This window comes from Hemiscyllium ocellatum, chromosome 11 (genome assembly GCF_020745735.1).
Source record: "Hemiscyllium ocellatum isolate sHemOce1 chromosome 11, sHemOce1.pat.X.cur, whole genome shotgun sequence".
NCBI classification, from domain to species: domain Eukaryota; kingdom Metazoa; phylum Chordata; class Chondrichthyes; order Orectolobiformes; family Hemiscylliidae; genus Hemiscyllium; species Hemiscyllium ocellatum.
Genome location: NC_083411.1, coordinates 18,850,990 through 18,868,370, shown reverse-complemented (window position 1 = coordinate 18,868,370; position 17,381 = coordinate 18,850,990). Strand labels below are relative to the sequence as shown.

Sequence of the window (17,381 nt, the reverse complement as noted above, 5' to 3'; positions counted from 1 at the left end):
AAGGTCTGCTGTTTGCACAGCTGTGTACTGATCAGTACATATTATCATTCAACATTATTTCAGCAGAAGTGCTCCTTGTCTACAGGTTTTCGCAATTTACATGTGGATGACCAAATGAGTCTCATACAGTATTCGTGGATGGCAGTTATGGTCTTCGCAATGGGATGGAGGTCTTATAGAATTGTGAATTCCAGAATGCTCTACTTTGCACCAGACTTGGTATTTAATGAGTAAGTGAAAATATTTCTGTTAGGAGTGTGCTGTGCACTGACTTTAGGTTAAAATTACAGAATTTATTAGCGATTTGTCAAAACAGTCAACCAATAAATCCTATTGGCTGTGACAGTCTTCCTTCCCTAATAAGGGACCTCATTTTATAAACTTGACTCTAAATCCTTGAGTGATGTTTGGTCTGCTATATTCCATGCCTTCAGTTTGTCGTGGCTTCTTGTGATGCTGAATCTCCCTTGTGGAGAACTGTTTGCTACTTTTGACAGTGCAGGAATATCTAATATTGTTAGATGAATTAAAACTGATGGCAAATGAAAGCTTTTGACAGGCAAAGCTAAAATTATCTTTTAAAATAAAAATGTTCACAGCAAATCTTTATAATTGTAAAGTACTTTTACCTGGCCCTACAAAAGAAAGAGGTGTGTTTCTTCAAACATAACAATTCTTCTGGATATAGGTTTGTTTGCTGAGCTAGAAGGTTCATTTTCAAACATTTTGTCACTATACTAGGTAACATCTTCAGTGAGCATCCAGACGAAGCACTGCGGGTGTTTTCTACTTTCTATTTATAGGTTTAGAAAGGAAACCCAAACCTATAAATGGAAAGGAGGAATCAGCAGCAATGCTTCGTCCAGAGACTCACTGAAGATGTTACCTAGTATGGTGACAAAATGTCTGAAAATGAACCTTCCAACTCAGCAAGCAAACCTACATCCAGAACCTCAACCTGAGCTACGAATCTTCTCAAAACTCACTAATAACAATTCTTTTTCTGTTTCGATCAAGTAATTTTCAAAAGTTCCCCATACTCATTATGGGGATGACAATAGTTTAATCATTCACCCCCGTTATAATTGGATATCATTGACAATGGAGATCTGAATTAGTCAGGTTTCTCATCTGAAGTTTTAAAAAGTTACTGAATTGTCAGGTTCTGCCAAAATGTGTGCAAATTGAAAATTGTTGAATTTTACTTATATTTAAATTGGTACTATTACTGGCATTGTATTCGTTGTTAATGTTAATCATTAAATTTATAAACTGTTTACATTGTAGTATTTGTTTTTAACATGTGCCAATTATAAAATGCCAGTTTTGACTTCTTGAGTTGTGAGCTTTGCAAATACACCCATTAAACGTTGCAACAATTCTTTTCTCTTCTGTAACTGCCTGGCATTCTGGAAACCTTCTGGCATTCTGAAATATGTGGAGAAATAATATGGTGGGTTGGAGTAGTTTGGCTTTTTCCACATACACTTCTAAAATATGGGCAACTAACTTCCTGTTGTGATGTAATTTAAACGAGTATGATCCTATCTTATATTGAATAGCTTCATTCTTCCTTTAGGAATGCTGGGGCATTGATCAAAAGTCTTACTCAGGACAGAATCTGGAGTTGCTTTTGGAAATAAATGGCGATATCTAAATTTAAGGAAAAGTACAATTACTGTGTGTGTATTCATATCAACCTGTATACAATTTTTAAGCAACCAAAATTGTGGGATGTATATTAAATTTTCAGGAAGGCTTCTGCACAATTATTTTCCAGTTTGGTTGAACTACTTGCATAAAACATGCTCAATATTCATGCATTTCCTTAATGTCTTTGAATTTGTTAGTGTCCCTTGGAATGATACATCAGCATATTTCTGAGCTTGACTATGTTAGCCATTTTCTCAATTTTATGGATATCACTTGCAAAAAGTATTATTTTGTGACTATGTTGATAAGACTTGCCAATATATAAAAGGAGTGGGAATTCTAGGATTGGACAAATTTCTTAACTAAGTGGGTATGATGCTCACAAGAAAGAAGTCAGAAAAATGCAAGTGTGCAGGTCAAAATTTGCCATTAGTCAGAAAGCAAAAAGTCATAATTTTGTGGGAGAGCATCCCAGAGCAGCTTCACTGCAAATAATGGACTGCAATTTCAAACCTGCTTAAAGGCTTCTGACTTCTGAAAGTTCGTGCTATATGTGGAAATCTAAATAATCTTTCTTCTAATAATCTGCAACACATTATAAGAGAAAAAAGTGTTTTTTTTATTTTGTAAGAGAACATTGTATTTTGGCATCCAAATGAAATGGTATCATGATGTTAGAAGTGAATGATGATACATGTGATTAGCATTCATATATTCCATCAAGTATAAGCACAAATATCTCCATTTCTTTTTGTGCCAAATGGTATTTTTATTGTCTAATCATTATAATTCCCAATATGAATTGGATCAGTTCATCTCTTTTACCACAATTTGTAGATTAGGTGAAGCAAATTGTTAAACAATTTTTACAGTCACTGAAGATATTCATTTTCATCAGCACAGTTCATCTTTCAGTTTTCTTTTTTGTAGGACGCAAAGCCATCAATCTTGGCACTTTAGAAAAAAAAAGTGCTCATTATTTTCATTATTAGAGCATGTGCATAAAAGTCAACACAGCAATTCACGATCAAGATGGGTGATTTACAATAGGTTTCTGTTCCATATTTTATAAAGATCAGACGCAATTACATCAGAAGGATTTTATTTTATCTTTCAGTCATTGCATTACGCAATATTAATGCAGATTTTCAGTCTTAACTCACTTTGAAGGTATGGATAGTCCATCACATAAAATGTTTCTACAGTTGCCGCAATTCTAATAATTTAGCTTTTTTTTATTAAATTTTGTATATCTTGCAGGCTTCTATTTTAGCTTCTAGATCATGAAGTCAATTAACGTCAGCTAAGAATTTTCAAGAAGAGAAAATAATTGATTTTTTAGGACATGTCTACAAAAGAAAACAACATTGCACTGTCTGTTTATAAGTGCAATTAGTGCACTTTTAAATACATTGTCAGCACTTCAGTTGTGCGTTTCTAAGACAGCCATATTCATGGTGGGCAGAGAGCAGTAAAAGAAAGAAAAACAAACTTAACTGGTAAACAAGGAAAGCTGGAGGCTGTCACAATACTGAAATGTGACAATCCTAGCAGCTTCAGCACTAGAGGGCACCAGTTGTATGATCCTGGCTTAACTGTTGGATTTATGTTCAGGACCACAAAGTCTTGCACCCATTTATGCCAATGGATAGAATCACTAAGTAATACGCTCTGGTTCAGGCAAACTAGGAACTTGAATTTATGTAGTACGTTCAGGCATTCATGAGAATACAAAGTGAATGAATTACTTTTGAACTGTATTTTTTGTTATGAAAGTGGACATGGAAGCCATCTGAGCACAAAGGCCCACATATAGCACATGGGCAAACGATCTGCTGATTTGTTTCTTGTACTGCTGCTCAAACGAAGAATATTGGGTGGTATCAGAATTTTGTTCTTTGAGTAGCGTCATATGACCTCTTCCATTCACTTGAGCAGCAGCCTCAGTTAACATCTAATGCAAAAAAGAATACCAAACAATATACTAAATATTAACTGTAGAACTTTATATTCATCAGAATCGTACTTGTGAGAACACTCAGCTTTAGATGCAGAACAAATGGAATGCAAAATTGTGATAGCTATCTCAAAATATTGACAAACAATTACATTACTGACTCTTTATTCACAGTGCCAACAATAGAAACATCACAGTACTATGTGTCAAGAAATTTTATCAGGTTGACATTGGTTTGGAAGATACAAATACTTACTGGAGACAGAATTTATTAACTAAAAAAGTATTGCATTTTACTATACATTTATAATTGTAAAAAACATTATTCTTTTGAACTGTTTCTGTCAAATATTATAAGTTATGGTTAGATCTTTATATTCTTAGGATATTCAGTTAGTGTTGTTTCTTTGATATTTGTAAAAAAAATTTCATAATTCCATACCAGATGTTTTTGCAGAAACATATCAATACAATCAAGTTGCAAGAAAAATATAATTCTTGGATCCAATCTTCATGATTGTTTATCATGCACCAAGATTTCTCATACCCACAGGGTATTTCTTCAACTTTGCGATCACCAGATTTACCATGATTTGTTTCCTGTCGTGTACACCCTAAAAGATAATCTTGACATAAATATAAATAATTCACAAAAGAATGCTGACAAACTTCCCGTTCAGACTATTACTTCTGCCATTGTATCCTTCCCAAACACAATTAAAAGCTTCAGTTAGCATACAGTTTCTACAACCACACAGCAATTTAAACCCAACATGATGACAGTTTGCCTACAAGTCATGGGCAAGGATGTTCTAAGACGTCCCTTCTTCAATGCCATCAGTTGTCAACTTAAGACTACTCCCATTCTACCTTTTGTAGCCTTTCTCACCAAAGTGATTTGGTGCCTACAGGTGTAGGTTAACTCAGTTTACTGTATGGTCAGTTTGTGACACAGAGTGACAGTAACAGTCCAGGTTCGATCCATGAGGCTACCATGAAGGTCCCTTCAACTCAACCTTGCCCCTTTGCTGAGGTGTGGTGATCCTCAGATTAAGCTACCAAATATTGTCACTATCTAATGAGAACAGCCCGATGGTCCTTGGTGCTATGGTGACTTTACAGCTGCAATACCTGAGTGAGAAATAGCTGAGGAAAAAGGTGCCATTACAGATTATTAAAGCAAAATAAGGCAATTGGTAGAAATCATTGGAAAGATAAAGGAAGTACCTTCAAATAAGAAACACAATTAAAACTTTTGCAAGAAGAGAATAACAGCAAAGTGTAACGGCTGACCATAGTAACTCAGTCAGTAAATGATTGAAACAGAGTGAGAGCACTGGAGTGCTGAATTATAGAAAAAGAAACAGAAAATGAATCAATCATTAAATTTTTCTCAAGATTCCTAAAATTGTAGGCACAGCCATGTGTATTCATGCATCTAAGGTGGCACGTGAGTGATGTAGTAAATTCATTCTGACTGTAAAGAAAGTACAGAGTGTACTGCAAATCAAACCAACTAAACCAACTAAACTCTCAGCTTGAAAGCTTAAAGTGCTGCCAAGTTCTGAAAATACATTGACCTAAACATGTAAAGGAGCCGCAGCCATTTTTCAAACACACAACAGAGCCTCAATATAGTACACAGCAGAAAAGCACTTTCCACTAGAAGAATAAAGGAGGCATAGGTGCAAGTAGGCACCAATTGTCCAAAGCCCCTTTTGACAGCAAGCAATAGAGGAGCAGATATGCAGTCAGTTCATGGGGGGTGGAATAATGTAATTACTTCCAAGATTTCAACTTCTCCAACATTCAAAGGAATAATTAGAGTGTAAAGTGTAATTAAGGTGTGCATGTGTTCAGGAGAACATTTTATTTCAACATGTAGGAAAGCCAGCAAGGAAAGGTGCAGGGCTAGAGCTAATTCTGGGAAAAGAAGTTGAATATGTGGTCAGCTGGCAATTGGGGAGCATGTTAGTTATAGCAACTACAGCACAGTACAGTTAAACCTTGTCATAGAAAAGGATGATCTGCAAAGAAAGTTTTTTTTTGATTAGGGAAGGTGGATTTATTAAAATAGGGCAAGATTTGACTAAAGTAGAATGGGAACAGCTCCCTGTGGAAAAACATGCAGCAAGAAACTGAGGAGTGTTCAAAAGGGAAATGGGGAGAGTTGAGGTCCAAATGTTCCCATGAGGGTCAAATGTAGGCCCAACAAGCCTAGAAAACCCTGGATGTCTTGGAATATTCAAACTAAATAAGAAAGAAAAGAGAGATGTTTAGCAGGTACAAAAGGAATACATTAACAAAGGTCCTCATGGAGTATAAAAAGTGTAGAGGGGAACTTAAGAAAGCAAGTAGAAGAGCAAAGAGGGGGCATGAGAAAACACTTGCTGGTAAAATTAGGGAGAATTCCAAAATATTCTATAAGTATATTAAGGGAAAGATAATGTTTCATCCCTTGGTAATCAAGAATCTATCTACCAATGCCTTAAAATGTTTTCAATTCTGCGTCCCAAGGGGGCACACCTTTTAAGCTGATGGCAGAAGATTTAGAGAGTTATGAACATGAGGAATGCATTGACTGGGAGAGTAATAGAGACAGGAACCCTCACTACCTTTACCTGGATGCGCGCTTGAAATATAACATTCAAGGTTGTGGGGCAAGTGCTGGAAAATGGGATTAGTGAAGATAACTCGGCACAGACTCAATGAGCTGAAGGGCCTCCTGCTGTTTTACTCTGACTCCATCCATCTGAGGGCCCATGGCAGTTCTCTCCAGGCATAGGCTAAACATTAATTAAAGTATTAGTTTTTTTCTGCTACTAACAATCTCCTTTAAATCCAATCATTTTCTCTGTGCCCTCACCTCCAATAAGAGTGCATGGAGTTTGTGAATTCTTTGTCATTAAAATTGTGGTAACCTGTTCTTTTACAACCTACTTTTTGATGCAAATCACCTTCCCCTTTCATAGCCTTTAACTGTGTCCTTTGCTGGTTTCTTTGATTTCGTAGTCCTTGGCACCACTGGCAAATCCAGATTATTTTGTCCATTCAAGTTTATTCTTCCATCTCTCCATATGAACCAGGCTAAGCACTACCTTGGTGATCTATTTGATCCTGTCTGGAATTTCAAATGCAGTATTCTTTCAAATGCAGTTTAATGTGTGTAAAGTCTATGGTTGTCCACTTTGGTGGCAAGAACAGGAAGGCAGATTACTATCTAAATGGAATCAATTTAGGTAAAGGGACAGTACAAAGAGATCTGGGTGTTCTTGGACACCAATCAATGAAGGTAAGCATGCAGGTACAGCAGGTAGTGAAGAAGGCTAATTGCATGCTGGCCTTCCTATCAAGAGGGATTGTGTATAGAAGCAAAGAGGTTCTTCTTCAGCTGTAAAGGGCCCTCGTGAGACCACACTTGGAGTACTGTGTACAGTTCTGGTCTCCAAATTTGAGGAAAGACATTCTGGCTATTGTGGGAGTGTGGCGTAGGTTCACGAGGTCAATTTCTGGAATGGCGGGACTACCTTATGCTGAAAGACTGGAGCGACTGGGCTTGTATATCCTTGAGTTTAGAAGACTGAGAGGGGATCAGAGTGAGACATATGAGATTATGAAAGGATTGGACACTCTGGAGGGAGAAAATATGTTTCCGCTGATGGGTGAGTGCCAAACCAGAGGACACAGCTTAAAAATACGGGGTAGACCATTTAGGACAGAGATGAGGAGAAACTTCTTCACCCAGAGAGTGGTGGTTGTGTGGAATGCTCTGCCCCAGAGGGCAGTGGAGGTCCAGTCTCTGGATTTGTTTAAGAAAAAGTTGGATAGAGCTCTCAAGGATAGTGGAATCAAGGGTTATGGAGATGAGGCAGGAACAGGATACTGATTAAGGATGATCAGCCATGATCATATTGAATGGTGGTGCAGGCTCGAAGGGCAGAATGACCTACTCCTGTACCTATTGTCTTTCCATCATAAAACTTGCCTTTTTCCACTTTTGCAACATTGCCTACATCAGTCCTGCACCATTCCAGCTGTTACTGAAGCCTTCAACATATTGTCAACTTTTAATTCATCTCTTCCTGTGCTCTCCTCAGAAATCTCCAATTTTCCACCATTGGTAAACTTCAACTTATTCAATGCCCTGCTGCTGTAATCTATAGTGCATCATGTTCCAACCACTTAATCTCACTCTCCCGCTCTGTTACCATACTTAACTCCAAGGAACTCAGTGACACCAATTTATAATTCCCATCTGTTTTTAAGTTATTTAATGACTGTATTCCTATAGCCTTTTCTAACCCCATAAACCCACCTTGCTGACCCACAGTCACCCTAACACTACCCCCCCCCCCCCCTCCCCCCAATTTGTACCTGTACTGTCATTTCTTGTGAGTTCCACTATATCCCTCCATTCATCACCTTTGGCTGCACTGCTTTTAGCTATATAGATTTAATGTTCCATTGATCTATACTTTCTTCCTCAGCCTTTAAAATTCTCCTTCAAGCTCGCCTCTGACCAGGATGTTGTCACTCTTTGCATCCTTTGCAGCCTGATTATGCTCCTGTGAATTATACTTGGACTTATAAATTAAACACATTATACAACAGTGTTAGAAGGTCTAGCTGCACAGTGGGTGGGATCACATCCTTTGAATTCACCAGCTGTTGGATTTAGTGCCCACAGAAGTTGCAATCATTATTTGGCCAGGGAGGGAAATCTTTGTAATATGCCTGTGGGAGGTGGTGAGAGCATAAACATTCCTCGTTATCCAGAAACGAAGACCAACTGCAGAACAACAGCCTCCTTATGTTTAAACACTCCATGCACAAACCCCGGCCACGAACTGTACTTCATGGCAAATGTTTTCTTTCGTGTCGCGACACTACTGATGTTTCAATAAATAAGACAGTTTTTTTTATTGTAGTCAGCAAACACTGAATACTGGAAGAATTTTGATTTAAAAATGCTGTTTTGTCCCCAAACAGACTGATAAATCAATATGACTCCAGCAGCAAGGTATCTATAGGTAATTTCTCAGTCTATAAATTTCAACAAGGTCCATCTCTTCGAATACCACATATTCACTGTTTTTCTCTTTAAGTCTTTCTTTCACTCTCCAGATACTCAGAATCTAATAGTTGGTAAGTCTAGCCATGGCAACACCAGTTGCTCTACTGATTTTTCGTGTTCAGGTGTTAAACTTCAGTAAGGCTTAACTTCAGCCCTACTTGGGCTATAGTCAGGCAGAACTAGTGGCAAATTACATGTTCCATTTTACTTTAAATTAAAGGAGAGACAGTTTAATAACTCTCAGTCATATACAATAGGTACTTTAACTTTACACGAATCCTGGATGAATCATAGCATGGTTACAGCACAGCTTGGCCCCATTCATTCCAACATTTCCATGCTAGTTTTCTGCAAGATCAACTCAGTTGTACTTCCCTTGTAACTCTAAATTTTGTTTCCCTTCAGATATATAGAAACTACTATGAAATGATGTGATTTAGTATTCCAGACACACTATTAGTCAGCAATGCCTCGCTCAATACATCATTCAAAGTTACTGATTCCATAGTTGTCTTTCAAATATTTTCCAAACAGAAAATACAGAATTTAAGATTTTAATCCCAAGGAATTGAATACAAAATATGAAGTAGCTGATAAATCTACCTACAGAATGCTAACATTAAAGCCAATCAAATTAGTTCATCTCCTGCAGATGACAATTTTACTAATTACTCAACATGGAGCTGTAATATTAGTGTTATAGCATTATGGACCTTTAAGCATGCTTTCAGCAGGAGCACAAAACAAGAGTATTGACTCATAGACTTGTACTCCCAGTATGTAGATGCTCCCAAGAAGGCATAGAACTCCAACCGTCATTAGTTTCAGATTATACTAACATAGTTCATTTAAGACAGTAAAGCAATCCAATTGGACACGTATAGACAAGTTATCGTATTGAACCTCAGAGAGGTATTAGTTTAAATGACCAAAGGTTGGGTCAAAGAAGGAGCCTTAAAGAAGTCTTGAACGATAAAAGCAAATTAGGTTGAGAAAATTAGTGAGGAATTTTCAGAACTGTGGCCTAGGTAGCCAATACAGGAGTTAAAATTGGAGATGCTCAAAAAAAATATATTTAGATGTATGTAGTTATCTCAAAGGATTCTAGATCTGGATGCTACGCAGAGATAGAGAGGAGGGAGTTGAAAACAAGGAATGGACATTTTAAAATCAATATACCTCTAGTCGAGAACAAAGAACAGTACAGCACAGGAACAGGCCCTTTGGTCCCCAAACCTGCATTGATACATGATGCCTTTCTAAATTAAAGATCATTTGTTACCATGTGATCCATACCCCTCTATTCCCTGCCTGTCTTGTATCTGTCAAGATGCCTTTTATACATTGCTATTATATTTGCTTCTACCACTTCTGGCAGCGCATGTCCGGCATTTAGCTCCCTCTGTGTAAAAATATTTGCCTCTCACATCTCCTTTAAACTTTCCCCATTTTGTCTTAAACCTGTGTCCCCTTATAATTGACATTTCTACCCTGGGGGATAAAAAAGACTCTATCTATCCATTCTATCCATGCCTCTTGTAATTTTGTAAACCTGTATCAGGTTGCCTCTCAACCTCCAACGTTCAAATGATAATAAACCAAATTTACTCAATCTCTCCTTATAGCTAATACCCTCCAAACTAGGTAACTTTCTGGTAAATCTTCTCTATACCCTCTACAAAGCTTTTATATCGTTCTGGTACTGTTACAACCACAACTTTATGCAGTATTCCAAATGTGGCCTTATCAAAGATCTATACAGTTGCAAAATGACTTGCCAATTTTTATACTCTGTGCCCTGACTGATGAAAGCACGCTATATGCCTTCCTGACCATTTTATCTACATTTGTTGCCACTTTCAGGGACTGTGGCCCTGAATGCCTAGATCCTCTATGTTAATGCATCTTGAAGTTCTGCCATTTACTGTATACTTCCCTCCTCCATTTGACCTTCCAAAATACATTACCTCACATTTGTCCAGACTAATTTCCATCTGCTATTTCTCTGCCAAAGTCTCCATTCTATCTATAACCAGCTGTATTCTCTGGCAATCCTCCTCATTACCTACAGCTCTCCCAATCTTTGTGTCGCCCGCAAATTTACTAATCAAATCATCTAGATTCTCCTCCAAATATTTATGTATATTACAAACAGCAGGGGGTGCCATCACTGATCCCTGAAGAGCCACTTTGGATCAACAAGCATAGAGTTAAAAGGTGAATGGGGCTTACTACAAGTTAGAATCATAGAATCCCTGCAGTGTGCAAGCAGGCCATTTGACCCAACAAGTCCACACCCATCCTCCGAAGAGTATGCTACTCAGACACATTCCCCTACCCTATTACTCTTCATTTCCCCTGACAAATGCACCTAGCCTACACATCCCTGAGTACTATGGGCAATATAGCAAGGCCAAATCCACCTAATCTGCAAATCTTTGGACATTGGGAGGAAACTGGAACACCCAGAGGAAACCCACACAGGTACAGGGAGAATGTGTAAACTCCACACATACAGTTGCCCAAGGCCTGGAATCAAAATGGGGTCCCTGGCACTGTGAGGCAGAAGTGCTAACCACTGAGTCAAAGTACTACTTGTAGGACATGAAGTCTTAGATCGCCTCAGCTTTGCAGAGAGTCAAATGTGGGAAAATAACCAGGAGTGGCTGGAATAGCCAAGCCAGAAGGTAAAGATAGAAATCAAAGGTTTCAACAGCGGGAGAGCTTTGGCAGAGGCAAAATTGGGTGATGTTATGGAGGTGGAGTTAGGCAATGATAGTGCAGCTATGCGGCCAGAAGCTCAAGTTAAGTGAAAAACAGTACCATGGTTGCCAGCAGTCTGATATAACTTCACACTGTCGAAAGAAGAAGGATGAAGTTGGTATTGAGGAAATGGAATTGAAGCAGGCCTGAAAAATATCATGTTAGTGTTCTTAATATTTATTTGAAAGAAATATCTGCTCTTGTTGTACTGAATGTCAAATAAGCAGTCTTTTAATTTAGTAACAATATGGACATTGAGAAAAGTGATGACCAAGTAAAGCTTGGTGTCATCAGCAAAGCTAACACTATGCTTTATTAACATATCACTGAGTGGCAGCACATGAGAGGGGCCTATAATTAATCCTTGGTAGTGCCAGAGATAGCCGTACGTGAGTAAGAAGAGAAACCATTAAAGTAAATTCTGGATTCAATTGAATAAGAATGGAAGCAGGGAAAGCAACACACTCAGTTGGTAACAGTGAGCATCCATTACAAAAGAATAGTTTGGTAAACTATGTTAGATACTGCTGAAAGTTGAAAAGGACAAGGAAGGATAGTCTATTTTAAAACAGTTTTTTGAGCAGGAAATGTTCTTCTTATATTTGCCTTTACATTTTGGAAAATTTGTCTCTCCATAGTTCTCCATCAGGACTCTGCAGTTCAGCAAAGAAGAATGGCTTCATAATCAGTTATTAGAAATTTGGACTCAGCCAAAAACCTTGAATTCCCCATTGAAGATCTCTGAATAAACAGTTAACAGCAATGGGATCCAAGGCAAAATTTTAAAAGTTGATAATAATTGAAAAAGAGAAGCTCAGATCTTAGACTGAGAGAATAATTAGAGTCCCAAGTGGAATCATCTTGAATCCCTATTGGTTCCAATAAGTTTAAATAATCTTGTTGCAAAGCTAAATGTAACCTTACTAGATTATCAATTGACTCAAATAAAGAGAGGGAAATAACAAATTTATAGCAATGTTTACAGAAATACATAGATGTGGGCGGCACGGTGGCACAGTGGTTAGCACTGCTGTCTCACAGCGCCTGAGACCGGGGTTCAATTCCCGACTCAGGCGACTGACTGTGTGGAGTTTGCACGTTCTCCCCGTGTCTGCGTGGGTTTCCTCCGGGTGCTCTGGTTTTCTCCCACAGTCCAGAGATGTGCGGGTCAAGTGAATTGGCCATGCTAAATTGCCCGTAGTGTTAGGTAAGAGGTAAATGTAGGGGTATGGATGGGTTGCGCTTCGACGGGTCGGTGTGGACTTGTTGGGCCGAAGGGCCTGTTTCCACACTGTAAGTCTAATCTACATCTGTCATGAAATTCGGTGGACATGCAGCAAAGTAAATTCAGTATGGTGCAAATGTATTTTAAATTGGATGAAATCTGTAAAATGCAATGAATATATTATTTAAAGGTGCTTTTGGAATAGCACTGGATTCATCGCCCTAGGTTGACCTCTTTGGAATATTACTTCCTGAACAGATACTGACATGTTTTAGACAGACTTGAATGGAAGCTACAATTATTTTCTTAATCATTTGAGTAGCTTAGCTTCAAATGTCAGTTTGGATAGATCTAAAGGAATGGAATGATGTTGAAGATCGTATTGCAGGTTTATTTCATTTCACATACAGGACATGGGTGTCGCATCAGTGAACAGGAATCAATCTGCAGTTAACTTCCAGGCGTGGCCTCATAAGTAAATATCAGTTTATTCTCCTCAAAAGTCATCTTCAGCTCTCAGTTCATAGCTCCAAGTCAAAATGATGAAAGTAAAGAAAAATTAGCAAGAGTTCTAAAACTGTTAGACATCTGCTTAAATAAATGTAGGCCAGCATTTATTGCATGTCCATAGTTGCCCTTGAGAAGGAGGTGGTGATCTGCCTCCTTGAACTACTGCAGACCATGTACTATTGGTAGACCCACAAAAACCTAGATCACAAGTGATTGCTAAACGTTTGTGAGAAGATTTGTAGCTCGGGTGCACGTTGTTGTGGTTCTGTTCGCCGAGCTGGGAATTTGTGTTGCAGACGTTTCGTCCCCTGTCTTGGTGACATCCTTAGTGCTTGGGAGCCTCCTGTGAAGCGCTTCTGTGATCTTTCCTCTGCCATTTGTAGTGGTTTGAATCTGCTGATTCTGGTTGTCAGTTCCAGCTGTCCATTGCAGTGGTCGGTATATTGGGTCCAGGTCGATGTGCTTATTGATTGAATCTGTGGATGAGTGCCATGCCTCTAGGAATTCCCTGGCTGTTCTCTGTTTGGCTTGTCCTATAATAGTAGTGTTGTCCCAGTTGAATTCGTGATGCTTGTCATCTGCGTGTGTGGCTACTAAGGATAGCTGGTCGTGTCGTTTCGTGGCTAGTTGGTGTTCATGGATGTGGATCATTAGCTGTCTTCCTGTTTGTCCTATGTAGTGTTTTGTGGAGTCCTTGAATGGGATTGTATACACTACATTGGTTTTGCTCATGCTGGGATTCGGGTCCTTTGTCCTGGTGAGTTGTCTGAGAGTGGCTGTTGGTTTGTGTGCTGTTATGAGTCCTAGTGGTCGCAGTAGTCTGGCTGTCAGTTCAGAAATGCTTTTAATGTATGCGTGGTTGACAAAGGATTTCATTCCTTACACACACACGCCCCCCCCCCCCCCCCGCCGCCAACAGCCCCATGACATCTTCCCCTGCAGTCACAAAAGGTGTTACACCTGCTCATTCAACATCACCCTCCTCCAAATCCAATGCCCAAACATACCTTCCAGATGAAGCAGCAATTTACCTGCACTTCAAGCAACTTACTCTACTGCATTCACTTTTCACAGCGTGGTTTCCTGTACATTGGGGAAACGAAACGTAGACTGGTAACCGCTTTGCAGAACACCTATGTTCTGCCCCTGAAAATTACCCTGAGTTTCTAGTTGCCTGCCACTTAAACCCACCACCATGTTCCCTGGATTGCTGCAGTGCTGTAGAAGCTCAGTTTAGGCCGGAAGAACCACACTTCATTTTCTGCAAGGGAGCCTGCACCCCTCCAGACTCACGATCGAGTTAAATAATTTTAAAGCTTGAACTCTGCCATTTTCTAGCCCCCTAACCACACACCATGCCTTGTTATCACATAGTCTCCCATTACACACTACCTATTGTTAGCCACTCTCAGTCTCTATTAACAGCTATTCACTCTCCTAGCCAGATCACTATCACTCCTTTGTCTGTCCAACCGTTCTTCTCTCTCTTTCAGCTCTATCCCTACCTATCCTTTACTCCTCATCCTCTCCTCCCACCTTATCTTCTACATACAACATTTTCCTCGCTACCATCAGTTCTGATGAAAGGGTTGCTGGACCCAAAACATTAACTCTGATTTCTCTTCACAGATACTGCCTGACCTACGGAGCTTTTCCAGCAACTTCTGTTTTTGCTTTTGATTTACAGCATCCACAATTATTTTGGTTTTTACTTCATAAGACCATCTCTTCTTTCGCAGTAATTTCTCATGTGGAAATTTAACACTGATCTGTGTTCTATGATTGGTACAGATGTTCAGAGACCTTCTATATTAACAAAAGTAAAAAGAACATAACTATGCCCAAGTTTTCATCTAATCGGACTTTGTTCTCTTGGACCCTGCAAAATTCCTGTCATATCAGACTCTGAAGGAATTCCCTGTGAAATTGAAGATTCTGCTGGGCAATTCCCAGACATCCATAACCCTCTAATGGACTATTTAAGTTGAAGGGGGCATTCAAATGAAACTAAATAAAACAGTTATTCAGGAAAGGTTAGGCTAGTAAATAAATAGTCTAGCTTTTATTCAGTAGGCCCAACCCTACTTCATACAACCCCAAGTGCAGTGCCCCCAGATCACTTTATGTCCCTCAGACCCAACTTGAGAACTTCCTGGAACCCAACCCCAACTTGCCCACCTAGACAACCCTAACCACATGGCTGATCTGTTGTCCTGGTTTCTTTCATTGACTTTGTTTTAACTAGTTCATGAAATGAGGATGTTACTGGCATGGCTTCTATATTGCCTACAGAGAAAGTGAGGACTGCAGATGCTGAAGAGTCAGAGTCGAAAAGTGTGGCACTGGAAAAGCACAGCATGTCAGGCAGCATCCGAGGAGCAGGAGAATCAGTGTTTCAGACCTAAATAGTTTTTTTTTCATTTGTTAGTATAGAAGGTCTCTGAACATGTATACAAGCTCGTGTTAAATTTCCACATGAGAAATTACTGCGAAAGAAGAGAAGATCTTATGAGGTTAAAAACCAAAAGAACTTCTGGATGTAGGTTTGCCCGCTAAGCTGGAATGTTTTGCGACATTTCTTCACCATACTAGGTAACATCATCAGTGAGCCTCTGGATGAAGCACTGGTGGTATGGCCCACTTTCTATTTATGTTTATGTTTCCTTGGGTCGATGATGTCATTTCTTGGTTTTCTCAGGGAGTGGTAAGTGGGATCCAAATCATTGTGTTTGTTGATAGAGTTCTGATTGGGATGCCATGCTTCTCGGAATTTTCATGCGTGCCTCTGTTTGGCTTGTCCTAAGATGTCCCAGTCAAGGTGGCGTTCTTCCACCTTTGTCTGTAAGGATACTAGTGAGAGTGGGTCATGACTTTTAGTGGCTAATAGATGACTCACTCTCACTAGTATCCTTAAGTACAGTGCTTCATCCAGAAGTTCACTGATGTTACCTAGTATGGTGAAGAAACATCTGAAAACAAACCTTCCAGCTCAGCAAGGAAACCTACATCCAGAAGTTCTTTTGGTTTTTCACCTCATAAGACTTTCTTTTCTTTCACAGTAATTTCCCATGTGGAAATTTAACACAAACTGTGCTGTTTCAGTGATACCCTATATTGCCCATGCCTAATAAATACAAGCATTTCTCATACAAAATTCTTCTTGTCAAAATAACATGGTGAATACTTGTAAAGCAGCAGTGTTTTGTGAAACATTTGAATTGTTTCTGAATAATGATGCACAACACAAAAAGTCTTCCTTTCTCCTTTTTTTTTCTTTTCTTATCCTTTGTTAGCTTAAGAATAATACACTGAAATAGATTAAAAGAAACAGGTAATTAAAGTCTAATTTAAATAAGGTCATTTGTTTTCTGTTCAAACATTGTTTTGAACAAAATGTACTCCATGTAGATTAGAGTTTTGAAAATTATAGATGTGTCATTCAGTTTATCTTTTGTTTGCATAAAAGTTTTGCTCATAAGCAAAACCTATAAGTGAAATACATCTTCACTACATGCAGAAAGTGCAATCCAAATTATAATTTGAATAAGAAGTATTAAAAGTCAGCAATAAAGTTCCAATATAGTTTAGCCAGTTCTTTTTAATTTGCATACTCAATCATGAGCTCTTCTGATTTTCAAGACTTCTGTCAGATTTGCTGTCAAATTTCTATTCTCTAAGAAAAACAACGCCAGCTTTTCTATTCATTAGAGACAATAATAAATTCCTGCAGATGCTGGAATCCAAAGTAGACAATCAGAAGGCTGGAAGAACTCAGCAAGCCAGGCAGCATTAGGAGGTGGAGAAGTCGACGTTTCAGGTGTAACCCTTCTTCAGGACCCGGGGTGAGTGTAGGGAGAGCTGCAGATATAGGGGGTGGCAGGGGCAGGGTGGTGAAGTGGGGATGGGTGAAGACAGGCAGAGGGTACAACCTGGTTGGTCAGTGGGCGGAATGAATCCGGTAGGTGGCTAGGAGGAGTGGAAGGGAGAGAGAAGATCTGGGAAGGGAGTCGGGGGATGGGAAGGGAGATTACTTGAAATTGGAGAACTCAAAGTTGATTCTTCCCTTTAGGCTGTCCAGGTGGAAGATGAGGTGTTATTCCTCCAGTTTGCTGTGGTTCATTGTGGCTCTGGAGGAGGCCAAGTTTGGTCATGGGAATGGTTGGATGAACTAAAATGGGAGGTGTTTGGGAGATCTGGTC

General features: G+C 39.1%; 1 protein-coding gene across 3 annotated transcripts in view; it reads left to right on the top strand.

Annotated features, from left to right (window-relative positions):
* Positions 1-17,381, top strand: part of ar (androgen receptor) — a 209,383-nt gene that overhangs the window by 143,908 nt on the left and 48,094 nt on the right. For all 3 annotated transcript variants that reach the window (XM_060832444.1, XM_060832446.1, XM_060832445.1), the window contains exon 5: positions 86-230. In XM_060832444.1, the coding sequence (XP_060688427.1) occupies positions 86-230 (145 nt within the window). The remainder of the gene's footprint in view (positions 1-85; positions 231-17,381) is intronic.